Here is a 19287-nt window from a genome sequence, read left to right as displayed (position 1 = left end):
AAAAGCGATTACGGTAACATCTTTTGAAGGCGAAAGCGAAGTCATTGTTTTTTCGTCTGCGATTTTATCACTTTCACTGTATCGTCGTCATTAGCAAAATATTACATTTACGGAATGCATTATATCAAACACAGTATGAATAGAATATCATTGTAATATAACAGTATTTTAACCAAAACTATTAAAAAAGCGAGTAAATTCTCTTGAACATCGGAAGGTTAGGTAAAATCTTTTGTTTTTCGTCGTATTTTATCCTATTTTACATTAAATACATCACGTTTCAGCAAAACTACTATTTATTTCCGAATATATTCATTCATACACATTAAGGTAAAATATACATGTGATGTAACAGTTTTTAATAGCGATTAAAAACAACGTTATGCCGTCTAGCTGATACTCAACAGCTGGTGGTGAAACGTCATAGTAGTTGTAAACAATAGGAGGTTGAAGTAGATTACGGGTATTATATTAAGTGTGAAATATCGAAAGGTTTTTATTACCGGTATTTTTTGTAGATCAATGAGAACTGTGATACCGTATATAATGATAAGTTAGCCTGTGCTAAGAACTTCAACATAGACTACCGTTGTAAAGGTAATTTAGCCTATTGTAAGTTGGTGAGCTTCATTTGCTGAAGGAACTGCACAACTTTTCATTACTAATTGGTACATATTACGTTTCCATTGTTTACTGGCAGTAAATGGTAAATATTTTCATGTCTGAAGCTAAAGTTGCATCCCCCACACTAGCGGTGGAGATGTTACATTTAAAAAAAGACACTGGTGTTTTATCAGCAGTGGGTGAACCAGCATTTAGCTTAAGGTCGCATGGTAATATTCCTACAAATCTAAAAAAAAAAAAAAAGTTCAGATTTTGTCCGAATTATCGAAATCCGGATTAAAGGTCCAATTAACGGTCGGCTTGTGACATATATATATATATATATATATATATATATATATATATATATATATATATATATATATATATATATATATATATATATATATATATATATATATATATATATATATATATTGAGAACAATATGTATGTGGCTAAGAGTGTTAAAGTAAAATTGATGTCATGCAGAGGGTTACAGTACTGTACACAGTTCTGTAACAATAATAGAATGACAATGTTCTGAGCCATCTGCATACACCTTTGGTGATAAATACTACTGTGCTGTACACTACAGTATTGGTAAAAGGAATAATGTACTATGTTTTACCAAGAAAGGCTAACTGTTTTTTGGATATAAAAATTATTCTAAAATGCCACAGCTATTGTATATTAAAATAATTTGTAGTACTGTACTTAATATGGATTTAGGCTTAATTATTGTGGTTGCCACTGAATATCTATTATTACAGTGAAATTTTACCAGGAAGCCACAGTGACTATTTGAAAGACTCTTAAGTACAGGTTGACAACCCTTTATCCGAAATTCCGAAAACTAAAAACCGAAAGTTTTTTTGTGGGCTTCTTTTTTTTTTAAACAGGGATTATTAGCCCAACCAGGCACAGATCACTGACCTGCATCGGGGCCTGGGGGGCGAAAATGTAATAGTAATAATAATTATAATAAAAATAATTATTCATAGTAAATAAAAATTTTAATAAAAATACACCAAAATAAAATAACAATGATTACAATAATAATAATAATAAAATATAATAATAAAATTAATAATAATAATAAATAACAATAATATTGTAATAAAATAATAATAATACAGTAAAAGAAATACAAAGATGAAGCAAGATAAAATTGAAAATCGACCTAGACCTATGAATTATTATTATTATTATTATAATTTCTTTTTATGTTTAGACCCCCAGGCCCCAATGTGGGTCAGTGATCTATGCCGGGTGGGCTAATAAAAAAAAAAAAAAAAACCCTAACCTAACCATTCTGAAAACCGAAAAATTCCGAAAACCGAAATGCCTCTGGCCCCAAGGATTTCGGATAAAGGATTGTCAACCTGTACACAGAAGCATTCTAAAGTCATTTCTATTATTACTACCGGCTGTAAGTCTCTTCCAATTGTTCATCAAGAGAATAAGAGTTCCCCTAAATTCTTACACTTGTACAGGGTATACAAGAACATGCCATATTGGCACAACATAAATTGGTAATTCACTTACCAAGAGTGATTTTCAAATTCTTAGGTGTTTTAACTAGCTCATCCAAGTCTGGATAACCGAGTCCTTCTTTAAATCCCATCCCACAGCAATGATGAGGCTTCTTGTCCTTGTCAACTTTGGTTTTGCCATAAGCTTCTCGTAAGGTTTTAGAAACAAGTGGATATGGTGCAAGTAACTGAAAATGAGATGGTATACTTTAGATAGAAGACTCCCTTCATATATTTTTTTTCAGGGAATGGCCCACCCAGACACAGGTCATAGAACCCCAACAGGGCCTGGAGTGCAAAAAAAAATAAAATTTAAATTCAAGGAAAAACAAATTACCCTGTATGTTAATCTACTCCATGAGGATGCCAAAAAAAAAGCTTTTTGAAGTGAGACAGATTGTAAGAGGATGGAACACAGAAGAAGGCAGAGCATTCCACAGTTTGGCTGTGTAAGAAAAGAAGGATGTACTATAACAGGTTATTACTGTACCTATAGTGTGACCGACTTCCACAAAGAAACGGTGGGCACCACAGGCAAGATGAGTGTTATGAGCCCATGGCCTTGCTGGCAGTGAAGTAGCTACAGCATCTGCACAACATTCCCAGCTTTCAGGAGGCAGCTTTTTGCAATGTTGTGAATGTGTGGCTTCCATGACATATTAGAGGAAATGATGAGGCCTAGCATATCTATTTTAGAATTTAGCATAATGATTGCATCCTGAAATGTTATTGGTGGGATATCGTCTAATTTAGAAAGTGTAATTGGTAAATACTGAGTTTTATTACTAATGAATTTAACCAAATTTCTACCTTCCAATTCAGAGATGCTGCACAGATCCACATTGATAGATGAAACAATATCAGCTCTAGAAACAGATTTAGTTTGAGAATTAAGGGGAAGGGAAAAGTGAGAAAGAGCGAATAGTAGAATCATCAGCATAAGAATGAATAGAATTAGTCGTAGTGTGAAGTAAATCATTGAAAAAAGAAAGAAGAGAGTAGGTGAAAGAACAGAACCCTGTGGAATACAAGTCGTGTTCTATAGGTGCTCCTAACTGGCAGCCAGGCCAAGTCTGTTTGGCTCTGCCACCTCCCCCTCTTATATCCCAACTCCCTACCAACCTCACTACACCAGGATTTATCAGCAAAACATTCATGTGATCAGAACAATGATTGGTTACCAAACAGTGATCCGATAGTGCATTCAAGGGAAAAGCACAAAAACACAGCAGTGGGCACTTTGTGGGTCACCTTCAAAATGCCAGTAACAAGGACCACCGCGGTGTTTACATATACTGTGGGTAGTGTTGGCGACCCTTAAGTTCCGGAGACAAGGAATCGCAGTGTTTACGACTAGACAAATATTAACAGATGTCTACCAATGTCAGTGGCCCTCAAAGAACCGCCAGTGAGTTTATGGCCACCTGAGACAAACACTTCCATCCGTCCACAACAACAGATATCAACAGATATCCACTAATTACTTACTCCAGACGCTCCCTGTACCTTCTAAAGCATGGGAACGGTTATCCTGATGTCAGTGTTATCACGCGATTTAAATCACTAAACATATTCCATGCTCGCATCCATAGACAAGCACATCATAAATAAAAGCCCATTAGGACCATCACTTCCACTAGGAAACCAGAGAAGCCTACTCCTGACAGACCGTACCAATACACTGAAGTTCCTCGAATATGGTACAGTCTTCCATCTTTACTGCTCTCCAATGTCACTTCCTTAGCTAATAAATTTGACGAACTGGCGACCACAATCCGATCAGTCGCTGCCATATGTGAAGCTTGGCAAATTGTTCCTGAAACGTGCCACATTGAGGGATATCAACTTTTTCATCACCTTCGTTCACATGGACTACGCCCGTCACGCCTGGATGTTTTAGTCCCAGCTGATGTGGAGGCATTATGGGTATGGGTCGTGCCACGGGCTTCTATCATACACTGCGTGGCATACTATCCATGTCGCTCACCCACCAGAGACACTATAAATCACCTCATTACCACATCAGAGTTAGGTACCAGGTCAACAATGACTGGCGTGACTCATGCGCATACAAGGCTGCCGCGTGATCCATCTAACGGACAATCCCAGAACCATAAATTTGGTATGGACTCGTCTATAACCCTCCCTCGTTTATAGGTCGACCCTGATTTTTACCCCAAAATCGTTAATTTATGATATTCCTTGTTTATAGGTCGACCCAAGTTTTTGAGGGTATTGGAACAACAAAACCTTCAGTAAAAACACTCTACGTCCTATAAACTGAGGCTCGCCGTGCCTGAAACACTGAGTCCCGAAGGCAAATTGTTTACCATTTATTATTACGACACTTTACACTGAAACACAGGTAGTATTTATTCAAGTCCATTTGGAGGGAATATTATTGTATACAACAGTTTTTTAACTGAAAACCATTCGAAAAGCGATTATGGTAAAATCTTTTGAACAACGAAAGAAAGCGCAAGTCATTGTTTTCGTCATGATTTTATCCCACTTTCCACTGTAATACGTACGTAATTTCAGCAAAAATATTACATTTCCATATTTATTTCTGAGAATATATTCATTCAGTCACAGTTAAGGTAAAATATACTTGTGACGTAATATTTTAATGAAAATACCCGGTATTTAGAAATACGGTATCGTAGTTTTCTTTTGTTTCAAATTTAATTAACAAAGATTGATGTTTCAAATGCAATGAACAAAAATTTATGTATCTATAAATAAACTTTAAAAAATTAATACTTTGTTTTACATCGTCCTGTGCTACCATACCATGCATTTGGCTACTTTGGGCTTGCTATGATGATGCAAGTGATCTGTCCTGGCAACTGTACTGACACTCACAGCTGGTGGTGCGTCATTTCCATTGTTTACTGGTAGTTACTGGTAAATATTTTTCAACCTAATGAAACTATTACCCGTTTAGAGGTCGACCCCCAATTTTTTGCCAAAAAATTTGGGGTCCACTAAACATGTAGCTATGTGTGTGTATGTATGTTTATTTGAGTGCCCAGTTAGAGGAGTCCGTTTTCTCTGGCTTCAGGACACCCGAGTCTTCCGTTTTCTCTCTTAATCTTAGAGTGCACCAGAGACTTTGTTAATCCTTAGTGATGACACAGAATTTGAAATTGCAACTGGGACAATCCGAGAACCAGAAATTTGATACGGACAGTTCAGATTTCGTCCGATTTATCCGAAATCCGGATTAAGGGGGTCCGAATTAATGAGGGTCGACTGTACTACTACTACTTTGCTGTCACTCGGAAACGAGTATGACAATCATCCAGCTACGATACAATGATATAAGTTATTAAGGATGTCACCTTCCTTGGTGAGTTCTGAGATGACTAAAGAGGCTTGTCTGCCTCGTTAAGCAGTCAGGCTAACTTGAAAGTATTGACACCTTCTTGTGTGGTGATCCTCCACGTGTTACGGTGTGGAATTATCGTCTCCCAGGTCAGGGGGTCGATTTCGCACTTTTTCAGGTTTGTCTTAAGGCTATCCTACTACCCTTTCAGTTGTCCGCCAGCATTACGTTTACTATTCATTAGGTGACTGTAAAGTAGCTGCTTTGATAGTCTACTGTCGTCCATGCGGGTAACATGGCCAGTCCAGCGTAGATGTTCACGGATAATGGTAGTCTTGATGCTCCATAAGTTGGTGTCAGCAAGAATACTAGCATTTGTTCTCTTGTCTTCCCAGCAAACTCGGAGGATGAAACACAGACTACATTGGTGAAAATTTTCAAGTGCCTTGAGATGCCTCCTGTATGTGACCCAAGTCTCACTACCATATAGCAGGATGGGGAGGACCACTGCTCAATATATGTGAAGTTTTGTAGATAATTTCAGCTCCCAACAGGTTTCGGAGTCTGCCAAAGGCTTGAGATGCACATCTGATCTGATCCTGAATCTCTTCACCAATATCCGAGTTGGTGGTGGAAAGGTGGGAGCCAAGATATCGAAAGTGGGTAACATTAGAGAGGGTAATACCGTTAAGTTGGATGGAAGGTGGAGGTGTGGTTGAACCAGGGGCAGGCTGAAAGAGAATCCGAGTCTTACGTACATTCACCTCAAGGCCATAGAGTGCAAACACATCTTACCTATGTGTTCAGGATCTCCAGTAGATCGCACTCAGTGTGAGCGACAAGGGTTAGGTAGCCTGCATACTGAAGCTCAGTAATGGAAGCTGCCGACACCATTGTTCCTGCCTGGAGTCATCTTATGTTGAAAAGACCCTTCTTTCGGTACTCGATGTCCACCCAGCCGGCTAAATTGGCACTGGCACGAGTATGGAAGGCAGCCAAGAAAATGAAAAAGAGTTGGTGCCTGTACACACCCTTGTTTAACCCCATTTGGATGGGGAAGAACTCAGAATGGGTGCCATTGTGCAGGACACTGCCGTTCATGCCATCGTGGAGTTGCCTCACAATGGCGATGAATTTTGGTGGGCAGCCAAAACAGCTGAGGGTCCACAAGAGGGCATCCCTGTTGACCGAGTCGAAGGCCTTGGTTAGGTCACGACGCTGTTCTCTGCACTTTTCCTGTATTTGACGGGCAGCAAAGATCATGTCAGTGGTACCACATGATGGTCTAAAGCCACATTGAGATTCTGGGGGTAAGTTTTCCGCCTCAGGAAGAAGTCTGTTGAGGAGAACTTGGGCGATAGTCTTGCCAGCTATGGACAGCAGCAAGATCCCGTGGTAGTTGCCACAGTCTGACCGGTCTCCCTTGTTCTTATAAATATTGACGATGGAGGAGTGTTTAAGAGCTTGGGAAATTTCCTCCTTTTCCCATATATTCTCCAGGAGAAAGTGGAGATGACTAGTAAGCAAAGGTCCTCCTGCTTTGTACACCTCGGCTGGGATTCCATCAGGCCCTGAGGCTTTGTTATTTTTCATTAGTTTGATGGCAGTAGCTACCTCATCCACAGATGGAGGATAGCTGAGGTGGGTCAACTCTGGATGCTGAGGGACCTGATGGGTAGTCATGACATCCTCATCGGTGTTCGGTTGAGCAGTGAATGGTAGTGCTCTTTTCAGCGCTGAAGGATGCCTTCATCGTCTTAAATTAGGGAGTTACCGTCGGAGGAGCGGAGGGGGGTTGCGCCACGAGTGATTGGCACATAAAATGTTTTTGTGAAATTGAAGAATTCGCGCATCTTGTGCTGATCTGCAAATTTTTGTGCTTCACATGCTTTATTTTGTAAGCCAGTCGTTCTTTAGATTGCGAAGTTCCAGCTGGGCCACCACTTTCTTCTTGTGGAAGGTATCAGCTTTGGTCCGAGACTGAGGGTTGTTCTGCCAGTCAGTTAAAGCAACACGTTTATCAACGACGAGTACATTGATTGCCAGGTCATTTTCATCAAACCAGTCCTGGTGTATTCTTTCAATCTGGCCGAGGGTCTCTCTACAGGATTTTGTCATGACAGTGTCGAGGATATCCTATTCAGCACTGGGATTTGGGTTGTTTGTTGTCGGGTTGTTTATCAGCCCATGTTCGAGCTGCTCGCTGAAAGCAAGTGCTACCGCTAGATCCTCCAGACACTTATTGTCTCCTACTCAGATATGTATCAGTCACAGTGAATGGCCAAGAGGGAAATAAAAAGTAAACACACCACCGCCACCTGTCGACATTTTACGAACTAATGTCTGAGTTCATACGAACACCACAGCTAAGTTACGAACCGCTTGTGAATCGTTCTTACAGCAGTGTTAGTAAATCTCAGCCCAGTATAGTATTTGATATAGAAATACTGTACATTCCTAAAAACATTATTTGTTACATTTGAGTGATACTGAAATCTCTCCGTTAACCAGTCTTCAATTCCCGGAACTATCCAATAATTAATACAGTACTGTAATGTAGTACAGGTATCATAATAAAAAAATGACCATGAACTAGTTTGCATGGACACTGCTCATCCACACATAACAAAAATCTTTACTTATGTCCCTTAATATTACTATGCAGTTTAGTCCTAAGCCATTGGTGAGTGACATTTTCTCTGCAGCAATAACTGCTATGATGGCACTTTGCAAAACAGGATAATTTGTCAATAACAAAACAATGCATGCAAAAGCCTGAGCTGTCGAAAACAATGACAAATTAAATAATATGCAAAAAGAAAACATTTATACACTCTAGTCTTGGAAAATCTAGCCAATTTGGGTGAAAGCAGGGAACTTGGGGGGATTGGAACACAATTAATGACATTGTTGGGTGGGTTTGACCTTAGAGTCTAATAACTCCAGACCTAAACTCCTAACTAGTCCTTGTAACAGTTTCCCAATTCATACATAAATCTCCATTTACTAAGTGAAAAAAAAATGCAGTGCATCATCAGCCATAGTACAGCAAAACATTGGCTTCTGCGAGATAATGTGCCCTGCTGTCAGGCATTACATGCCTGCTGAGCACTGAGGAGCTCTGTCCAGGGGACCAGTCTTGTGGGTTTGGAAACATTGTAAAGGTTACTCTAAGGGTTACTCATAAATCTTTGACTGATGTACTGTATAAGTTTTACATAATAAACCTTTAAAATTACAAAACTCACCGACTTATCAACAGCAAAAGATGCCACCTCTCCAGGCAGCATTGTGCGAATGCATGCTTCTAACACTTCCAGTTTGAACTTCTTTCCAAGGAGCAGTTCCACTGGTTCTTTCCATTGATGACTATTGTCTATCAAATGTGGACATTCTTCACATGTTTCTGTCTTGATATGGAATGTCACCTGGTTTAGGAAAAAGAGTCATAAGGTCAATAAATTTTATTTTTAAATTTTCAGTCAATCATATAAAAGTAATTTGCAAAAAATGAAGGACTGATCCTAAAACCCATTTTTAAGACCAAGCCTGGAACTACAGGTAGTCTAAACACCCAAGAGATCAAGATGCTAATACAGTACAGTGCAGTAGGGCCGGGATATATCGCGACTTTATAGAACAATTTTTTTATATTGCAGCTACCAAAATTATCAAAATTTGCCTATTTATAGCGATAATTTTTTTATTTCGCGAAGGAAATTGGGCAGGAAATATTTCAAATGTACTGCCAAGGCAAACAAATGCCTTAGTTGCTCACCAGAGGCACCCCTGTGGCTGCTCACTCACGCATTCACGCTTGACCGCTCAGTCTTTCTGAGTGAGTGACGAGAAAGCAGCCGACTCTGCTGCAGATTACGATTTCTAAGGTGAGTGTAAATGGGCTGATAGTGAAGTGAAAGATGAAGTGAAGATAATGGAAAGCTTTATGAAAAAGATTTAATACTGTGAATAATATTTTTGCTTTGTTCGTTTATGATTGCTAAGTGAGGGTGGCAGTGTGTCGTCTGTTGTTCTCGGGATGTCGCGTCAGCTGCCGACTCTGCTGCAGATTCAAATTTCTAAAGCGAGTGTAAATGGGTTGCAAGTGACATGAAAAGTGAAGTGAAGAAAATGGAAAGCTTTATGGAAAAGATTTAATACTGTGACTAATATTTTTGGTGTTCATTTATGTAAGTGTGGGATTGTCAAGTGAGGGTGGCAGTGTGGCGTCTGGTGTTCCCAGGATGGTGCGTCAGCTGCCGAGTCTGGTGTTCCTTGATATTGATACTGACATTGAAACAGCCTGTTGTTCTCGAGTCTAGTGTTCATTGGTGCTTTACTTAGCAAGAAAATAAACTCATTAAGTCAAGTTCAGTCACTTTCTTTAGCCTCCAGAACCTAACCATATTTTTCCCATTGATTACATGTACAGTGATCCCTCGGTTAACGAGCGCCTCGGTTAACGAAATTTCGGTTAACGAATTACCTTCCATAAGATTCTTCACTTCGGTTAACGAGCAATCCCTCGATTAACAAATTCCTTACAAGAGTCCCTTAACATGTTTTCAACTGCTCACTAGCTGTCGTATTAGTCCGCCAATACAGCAATTGGTTCTAGGGCTTAAATTCCATACCATTTTAAAAGTAAATATCAAGAAGGTTGTACTATTCAATAATTTCAAAAGTTTTATATTAATTTTTTTTAGTGATTTTAACAATTATTGAACATAAATGAAGTACTACAGGAAACTAGTTTTATGCGCGCCAAACAGCCACTCAACACACCAAGCTTGGCGTCAGTTTGTTTACAGGTTCAGAGGAAGGAACATCTTGTTTGAGACTCTTCAACATAAATGCTTTTTTTCTGTGTTTCCAGTCAAATTATTGGTCATTTTGAAATATATTTTACATATTGACAATATATAATGCAGTGCAGTGTTGATTTAAAGAAAATAATCTTGAATTACACCAAGTGAACTAAAATTTTATGGGTGAAGTGGCGGCATGAGGTGACTTCTCTTCCACCCCAATGCCTTCTCTTCTCCCTTCTCCTCCACCCCCATTCTAATTCCCATCATCATCAACCAGGAGCCTTCTACATGCACACCTCAAAGTAAGTGTACTTTATTGCATTTATTTTTCGTTTGTATGTAATTTTCGGTGAGCTGGAACCAATTACCCAAAAACCCATTGAAACAACGGTTTTGGCTAACGAATTTTTCGGTTAACGAGCAACCTTCTGGAACAAATTGTGCTCGTTAACCAAGGGACCACTGTAATTATATATCGCGATTTAGTATGTAGCGAACATCATTGGATCCTATCTCGTGATATATCCCGACCCAACTGTACTGTAGAGATATCCCTTGCTATACAAACATTCCTGGCACAATTATTCGCTTATACGAATTTCTTAAAATCACCACAACTGTATTTTGAGATACAAAAGTTTCCCCCACAAATACGAATTTGGGTCCTGGCAAAAATTCCAATCGCATGATACCGGAGTCAGCTGGTGGCCATCTTGGGGAGAGATGCGCAGAGACATATTCTTTCTCAATGATCATACCCCCTCACTCTCGAATCTCTCATAAGCCCGCATCTTTCCTAACACCATTCGTTGTGCGTGTGCGTGAAATGGTCCCTCTTTATCTGTGTGTATTTAAGACATCCTTCCATTATGGCATCGAAGCATTATATAATCTACAGTATAGTCTGCATTTACGGGGTCAATTGAACCCGTGGAGTACCGCGTAAAACAAGAAACGCGTAAATGAAATGACAGAACATAAGGGATTAATTGAAATAGACAGGGCCGACCCCCAAACTCCACTTTTCCCGACACAATACGTACGTTGTAGTAAAAATAGTTTTTAAATTTTATAATGGTATGCACACACACATAATATAAAAGAGAAATATCTATAAGAGAATAATATACTGAACCAGGTAAAAGAAAATCAAGGTTTAACACTTACGTTAGTAGAAGAGATGGGTCGGCATACGAGGATGGGGGCTGGTTCCGAGGCCGAGGGCAGATTACTGGCCCTCAGGTGAATCACCATCACTATCCACCACAGATATCAGGGCCTCCCTGACAAACCCCTCAAAGTCACCATCACTGTCACTATCACTGGCTTGGGCTGACTGTGGTGGGTTGCGGGCGAAGAAGTCGGTGATGCTACGCTGACGGCTGGTGTTGATGTGGTCGTGATACATCTGGATGTACTGCTCCATACTTTGGTCTAGAAGGTTATTGAAGACTTCATACCGGTGATTGACATGGTCTTTTGGAAGGGTGAGCTTTAGGTTCTCGGCAAACTCAATGGCATCCTTTACATCACCATGAGTTAACTTCTGTTCTCTTGCTGCCGCACCACCTGCCTCCTCACTGACGTCATCGTCTTCCAACATCTCGTCGGCAGTCACCTCAGGATCCTTGATTACCTCCATGATGTCGTCGTTGGTGGTCTCGGAGAAGCCTGCAGCTGTAACACTCTGTGCAGCTTCTCTTGCAAGGTCCACTGCCACTGCAACAGACTGAACCTCACCAGCCACAGGTTGACTCTGCCTCCCACCTGGGATACCCTGCAACACATGCCGCCACACGTGATGAATCGTTGCCACAGACAGCTGCCCCCATGCCTCCACCAAGAAATCAACAGCTTTCTTTACGTTAAACATTTTCCAAAACTGTTTAACTCGCACTTCATGCTCCGACAACTCTTGTTCTGCATCCTCGTTGTCGTCGCTCTCGCTATCTGTGCCACTCAGAAGGTTACACAACTCATCCGTGGTGTTGGTACAGTCGCTCAGGAGCTTAAACTTCTTTGCAGAGAATGCAGCCTTAACGTTGCATATCAACTCCTGGTCCATGGGTGGATTAACGACGTAGTGTTGGGAGGAAGGAAGACAACTTTTACACTGGGGTGACAATCTAACAGTAGGGGCGAGTGTCCTGGTGCGTTGTCAAGCAGCAACAAAATGTTGAAGGCACATTACTTTGCACGCAGAATTTCTTCACGTTGGGAACGAAACAGTCGTCAAACCAGGAGAGGGACAGACCAGTGAACATCCACGCCTTATGTGAGGTTAGTCAGTAGACATTTAGCTTGGTAATGTCCATGTTCTTGTAGGCGTGCAGCTTGCGGGCTGTGTGGATCACTGACAACTTGAGCTTACAGGTGCCGGAGGCATTGGTGGTAAACAGGACGGTGATGTGCTCCTTCTGCAACTTCCGGCCCCGACACTTGCTGGCAGACTTGACAACGAAGGTCTTGGAAGGTAATTTTTTCCAAAACAGACCGGATTCATCCATGTTGAACACCTGGTCGTCGGTGTACTGTCCTTCCTCCATAACTTCTCGTAACAATGGAGGAAAATCCATGGCGGCAGCACGGTCAGCACTGGCTCCTTCACCAACAATGTTAATGTTGGTAATCTTGTTCCTTTTCTTAAACCCTTTCAGCCACCCAGAGGAAGCAGTGATGGGTTTGGGCTCTGCAATTCTCATCTTGTGCGCCACTGATGAACACAGTTCACGAGCGTAGTCCTGCACTGCCCGCTTGTCGACCACCATGTTCCGTCTTGCCTGACGAATTAAGTACAGTGGGATATGCTATAACGAATCTAATTGGTTCTAGAACTTCGTTCGTTATAGGATTAATCCGTCCCAGGCCCCCAAATACAACCACTTAACATTGAAAATTTTCTGTGGAAAATGTAAAAATACGGTACTTTATCTTACCTTAGTGTTGTTCAGCATGCAGGACAGGAGGCAGAGGGGGAGGGGGGAGGAGAGAATTATGGAGAAGAGGTGGAAGGAGAGGAGTCATCCTTCCTAGCCCTGTTTGGTGACTGTCTTACAGGCACTTGTCTGTAGGGTCTTTTGCTACTTTTTTAAAGAAGGAATCCAGGGTTGGCTGCTTCAACCTTGATTTTTGGACCTTCCAAAAGTAGTTCATCACATTGTCATTAAACACACTGATGGCCTTTTCCACAGAACCAACATCAGGATGATAATCCTCAGCAAGCTTAGACAGTTTGCTCCAGCAAAAGAAGGCATCCTTGAGATCTTTGGCTGGAATGATGCGGCTTTCCTCCTTGTCCTCATCCTCCCCTGACTCCTCAGAAGTTAAGCTCCGCTTCAGTGTCTCATTTTCTTCTTTGTGAAGCTCAAGCAGCTCCTCAGTGGACAGCTCCTTACTGTGCTCTTCCACCAACTCCTCAACATCATCATCATCCACTTCCAGGCCCATGGAATTGCCCAGAGACACAATTTGATGTACAACAGCCTCTTCCTCTAACTCTTCGAAGCCTTCAAAGTCTCTTTGAAGGACACATTCAGGCCACAATGGCCTCCAAGCAGCACAAAGACACCTCATAGTAACCTCTTTCCAGGCTGACGCAATTAAAAACACAGTGTCTGCTATATTGAAGTGATTCTTCCAAAATTCCTTCAAACTAACATCACTGGAAGAAGTGGATGCAAAACATTTTCTAAACAGTGCCTTTGTGTACAGCTTCTTAAAGTTAGAAATTACCTGTTGATCCATGGGCTGGATGAAAGGTGTTGTGTTGGGTGGCAAGAAGTGCACAGTGATGAAGTTGAACTCCTCTGGCAATTCAACCATCAAATTAGGAGGGTGGGCTGGTGCATTGTCCATCACCAACAAAGCCTTCAGTGGAAGATTATTCTCCCTGAGGTATTCCCGAACACTGGGTCCAAACACCTCAATCACCCATATAGTCGAGTGTAAGAAACCTAGGTCGCGGGAGATCGTTGCTACTGTTTTTCCATTCTCATACTGTGTTATTATCTTCAGTTTCATCTCAAAAGTAATTGCCTGTCTCCTTTTCCTTGGAGTACCACCAGCACTCTCACTTTTACGCTTTCCAGTCATTATAAGGTCAATTAAATACGATAATAACGAAAGTTCACAGCGCGATCAGTATAGGATACGATAGCCAAACACAAACAAAGCGCTCCACTGAGTGAGTGTACCCACGAGGCGACCCAAGACACCCCTCCCTCTCGCCCGGGACGGAAACGTTTCGGTATAGAAAATGCGCGCGTCATTTGAAAAAATTTTTGGTCACGACGGTCGCAGTCGTATGTCCCGTATGGACGTACGGTCAAAGCAGGTCGTAAGTACCAATGGACGTAAGTCCACGTAGTCGTAAGTCGGGGTCTAGCTGTATATATATATATGTATATATATATATATATATATATATATATATATATATATATATATATATATATATATATATATATATATATATATATATATATATATATATATATATATATATATATATATATATACCTGTATATTATTTTCTTGTAGCTCCGTTCATTCCTACCACTAATCTATTATCATATTCGAATAAGACGTCTAATTATAATGTAATTTTCATCTATTACATTACCGGCGGAAATGTATAATAACAGATAGCTTTTCCCCCATTAACATCGCGCCATTATCATGTGCCTCTCACCTAACACTGAGTGTCTCTCGCGTCTCCTTCATAAATCATGACGCGCATGCGTACCCGTACACGTCACGCAGCCAATGAAAAGCGATTTTGCTAATTCAGAGTATATTTGGCCCAATCAAAATCGAGTTTTATTTTGGGTCTCTCACATTTTGAAATTCAAGTTCAGTTCCGACCATGGAAGTCTGCGATGGGTGTCACAAAGTATATGGAGCTGATTGCGAGTTTTTGGGAAAAAAAACTTAGAAACTATAGCATTTTTCGATCGCATGGTGTTCTTCCAACCTCAGTGAAGTGTACTAAGAGCAAGACTGAACGTAAATATCGTAAAGACCAACATATGTGACGTTGTGTAAGAATCCCAGAATCCAACGACGAACAAGAACCAGGCCAATAAGGTGAGAAATAGGTGATTCCATCATATGGTGAGAGTCAGTTAAGTTAGGTCAGGTCAGGTTAGGTTTGGTTATTGTTTTTCTAGTGTTTTATTGTGTATTTGTTAGTCGCTTAGGCACTTTTTTTTCTCGGAAAACGTCAAACGAAAAAAAATCGCTAAAAAAACCCGGCTAATTTCCGTTCACTTGTAGCAAGTTAAAAATATATTTTTCTAGTGTATTTGTGTGTGCTAAGACCAAATATGACCTTCCCTTTTGGCGGAAATTAGCCATTCTTTTTAGCGATTTTTTTTCGTTTGATGTTTTCCGAGAAAAAAAAGTGCCTAAGCGACTAACAAATACACAATAAAACACCAGAAAAACAATAACCAAACCTAACCTATATTTCATGTAGATCCACAATGAAAACGTGGATAAGATAAATCTTGATAAAATCACACGGGAAAAGGGAAACAACGGAGCACCTTAGCTTTCGTCTTTATTCAAGACATCTTCAGAGGCAACTGGATTACATGGACAGAGAGAGGCTTAAATATACAGGGTGACCTTATTAAACATGAGGTCAGGTCATAATGATGTCATCCACTAATCCCCACACCAACACACACGTAGAGGAGCTTAAGAGAAGGGGGTGACGTGACTAGAAAAACAATAACCAAACCTAACCTGACCTAACTTAACTGACTCTCACCATATGATGGAATCACCTATTTCTTACCTTATTGGCCTGGTTCTTGTTCATCGTTGCATTGTGGGATTCTTACCCAATGCCACATATGTTGGTCTTTGCGATAATTAGATTCCGTCTTGCTCTTAGTACACTTTACTGAGGTTGGAAGAACACCATGCGATCGAAAAAATGCTATAGTTTCTATGGTTTTTTCCAAAAACTCGCAATCAGCTCCATATACTTTAAGTGACATCCATCGCAGACTTCCATGGTCAGAACTGAACTTGAATTTCAAAATATGAGACCCAAAATAAAACTCGATTTTGATTGGGCCAAATATACTCTGAATTAGCAAAAACGCTTTTGATTGGCCGCGTGACGTGTACGGGTACACATGCGCGTCATGATTTATGAAGGAGACGCGACAGACACGCAGTGTTAGGTGAGAGCCAGACGATAATGGCGGGAAATAATGGAAGAAAATATAAATTTATTTGGAAAAGCTATCTCCGTTATTATACATTTCCGCCGGTAATGTAATAGATGAAAATTATCTTATAATTAGACGTCTTATTCGAATATGATAATAGATTAGTGGTAGGAATGAACGGAGCTACAAGAAAATAATACCATATATATATATATATATATATATATATATATATATATATATATATATATATATATATATATATATATATATATATATATATATATATATATATATATATATATATATATATATATATATGGGTACAAACTGTCTCGTAAATCGGGTACGAGTTATTTCATAATTGAGTACGAGTTGACATGTTCTGATGGGTACGATTTGCTTGGGTACAAAAAACCTACTTAACTTTACCTAACTTCTAGCCGGGGGGCGGTCCCGTCATATTAAACAGAAAGTACTAAGCCAATGAGAGTGCACTCAAGGTGAAAAAGCGTTAGTAGGAACTTAGCCAGTCACTGCAAAATATCCACTACTTAAACTTAAAGTAAAACTCAAAAGTTGTTGTATCGTTTTTAAGCTAATATACGACTCGTGGCCGTCAGCAGTTCGGTAATTGTGGATCTGAATAATTACCCATTTTATAACTATCATCTAAAGAACATAGTGTAAATATGAAAGAAATTGACATAACTCCTACTGGTGTTAGCCGTCTGCCACAGTATTACCACTTATTTACCTTGGTTCCATCACTGTAGTCATTCGTTCCTTGGCCAGGATGCAATACAGCCTTTTTAATGAGACTGTCATCCATATTTAGGTTACCAGTCGATGGTTTCTGGGAGCACAAGTAATCACAGCCAACACCTCCCAGCACCGCCAATATAACTGACGTAATATCTCAAGTTTAGCTGTGGTTCAGTCGTTCTCAAAATACTTGGAGGATCTCTTCTTTCTTGTAGATGCAGAGAAAATTCTACATTCTTCATCAATGATAATATTTTGACTTGGTTCACTTGCTCGGTTGTTTGGTTCTTAACGTCACCTCCGTTTTCTTTCTTGATAATGTTTTCTTTAATTCCAATTTAAAATACATTATTATACTCCTCAGAAAATATTTTATTCAGAATTTAATTCTTTAATTTAGTTCAGTTCAGTTCATTATTGATCATATACTATGATACAAGTTAATACTGCTTCAGTTGATTGGATAACATAAGAGTGATCAAATACGACCAATGAAGAACTACAATAAAAAAGTGTTCCAGAACAAACTGAAATACATTGATTACACAGTGAAAGGAGATTATAATAAAAGCTAGGACTGAACTTTGGATGACTTTATTGATATATTGGAATAAATCACACACACACACACACAAATCAATTAGCTCATAAATTCAAAGGAGACAGACATGATGACGAGTCACAAAGCATTTTGAAGGCTAAGAAACAAAGCACAGTACAGCGAGCAAAAAAAATAAATTAAACATTTATATTGAGGAAAATAAAAAAATAAAGCTCTTGAAACGACAACAAAAAACCTTGGACACAGCCAGGCCCGGATTATGGGGAAGGCGTACTGGGCGCACGTCCAGTGCTCCCCACATCTAGGGGGCCCCACATCTAGGGCCCGTCCACAACATTGTAAAATAAGTTTTAAAAACCTTTACCACAGATCGATAAACAAGTGGAACAGATTGCCTAACACTCGCTGTGCACCACTTACCGTAACTCCACCAGGCCGCCACAAATATTTCCTACTAAAACTCATGTTTGGTGAACTGATTTAACTTATTTAACACTTCAAAATCCAAAACTAATTCTTCAATCAGCAGTAAATTCGCTGGTTTCCTTGAAATGTTTCGTTGGAAGAAAGTGAGACAGTTTTGATGCCTATGCACTGTTGACAAGTACTGGGCATGCACCGGCTCCTGAATGTACCTGAACCTGCTCCAGTGTTGGTCAAGTCTGGTCTTGAAAGCGTTCACACTCGGTGCTGTTGTGGGGTATGGGTTGTTTGGTTCACACTCAGGATGGGATGGAGAAAGGAAACTCACAATGTGCTCTCTGTATACATATTGTATTGGATGTACAATGCAGCTTGGTGCTGGGAAGTGGCAGCGTGGTTACAAGCGTGATGTAGAGAGAGCTGGTTGGTGAGGATGCTCAGAGGAGGACCAGCTTGTGGGTCGCCATGCTCGCCGGCGGGAGCGAGGGCCGCCAGGCAGCAGCGGAGGAGGTGGTGTTGCTTGCTGCGGCTGTAGCTAGAAGAAGAGAGAGAGGTCACCACGAGGTCAGGTCTTAAATAGCGGAGGTAGGCGAGGCTTAGTAGTTGACCTCCGTGATGTATGGCGGCGCTGGTTGACCCAGACCACGAGGCATACACTGGGGAATTCGCGGGGTCGGCTACTCAGCAACAAACAGCGTTTGTAGGGGAGAAATCCACTACACCGTCACAACACTTTCTGGTAGATTGTTCCAAGAGTTCACAACTCTCACTCCGAAAACGTTTGCCCTCACAGTTTTCTGGACCTGCGGCTTCTTCAATCTTGAGCTGTGACCCCTTGTGGGGTGAGCGTCCGCCAGCTCCAAGTAAGGACACTCGACTGAGTAGTGCCCCTTGAGATGCTTATACACCTCAATTAGGTCGCCCCTTGGCCGTCTGTATTATAAGCTAGGCAAGTTCAGGCGCTCCAATCTCTCAGGGTAGTTGGGTTGCCGAAGTGCAGGCACCAGTCTGGTGGCCCTCCTTTGAACATTTTCAACCAACTGACAGTCCCTAACACATCACGGGGACCAGACAGGGT

General features: G+C 40.6%; 1 protein-coding gene across 1 annotated transcript in view; it reads right to left on the bottom strand.

The window, feature by feature from the left end:
- LOC121860635 (AH receptor-interacting protein-like) overlaps positions 1-17519 on the bottom strand; it is a 47660-nt gene extending 30141 nt beyond the window's left edge. The window contains exons 1-3 of the mRNA XM_042357902.1: positions 17217-17519; positions 8715-8894; positions 2152-2326 (exon numbers count right to left, since the gene is read on the bottom strand). Of these exons, the coding sequence (XP_042213836.1) occupies positions 2152-2326; positions 8715-8894; positions 17217-17291 (430 nt within the window). The 5' untranslated portion in view covers positions 17292-17519. The remainder of the gene's footprint in view (positions 1-2151; positions 2327-8714; positions 8895-17216) is intronic.
- Positions 17520-19287: the final 1768 nt, after the last annotated feature.

This window comes from Homarus americanus, unplaced genomic scaffold (genome assembly GCF_018991925.1).
Source record: "Homarus americanus isolate GMGI-L3 unplaced genomic scaffold, GMGI_Hamer_2.0 scaffold11150, whole genome shotgun sequence".
Taxonomy (NCBI): domain Eukaryota; kingdom Metazoa; phylum Arthropoda; class Malacostraca; order Decapoda; family Nephropidae; genus Homarus; species Homarus americanus.
This window is presented reverse-complemented; position numbering and strand designations above follow the sequence as displayed.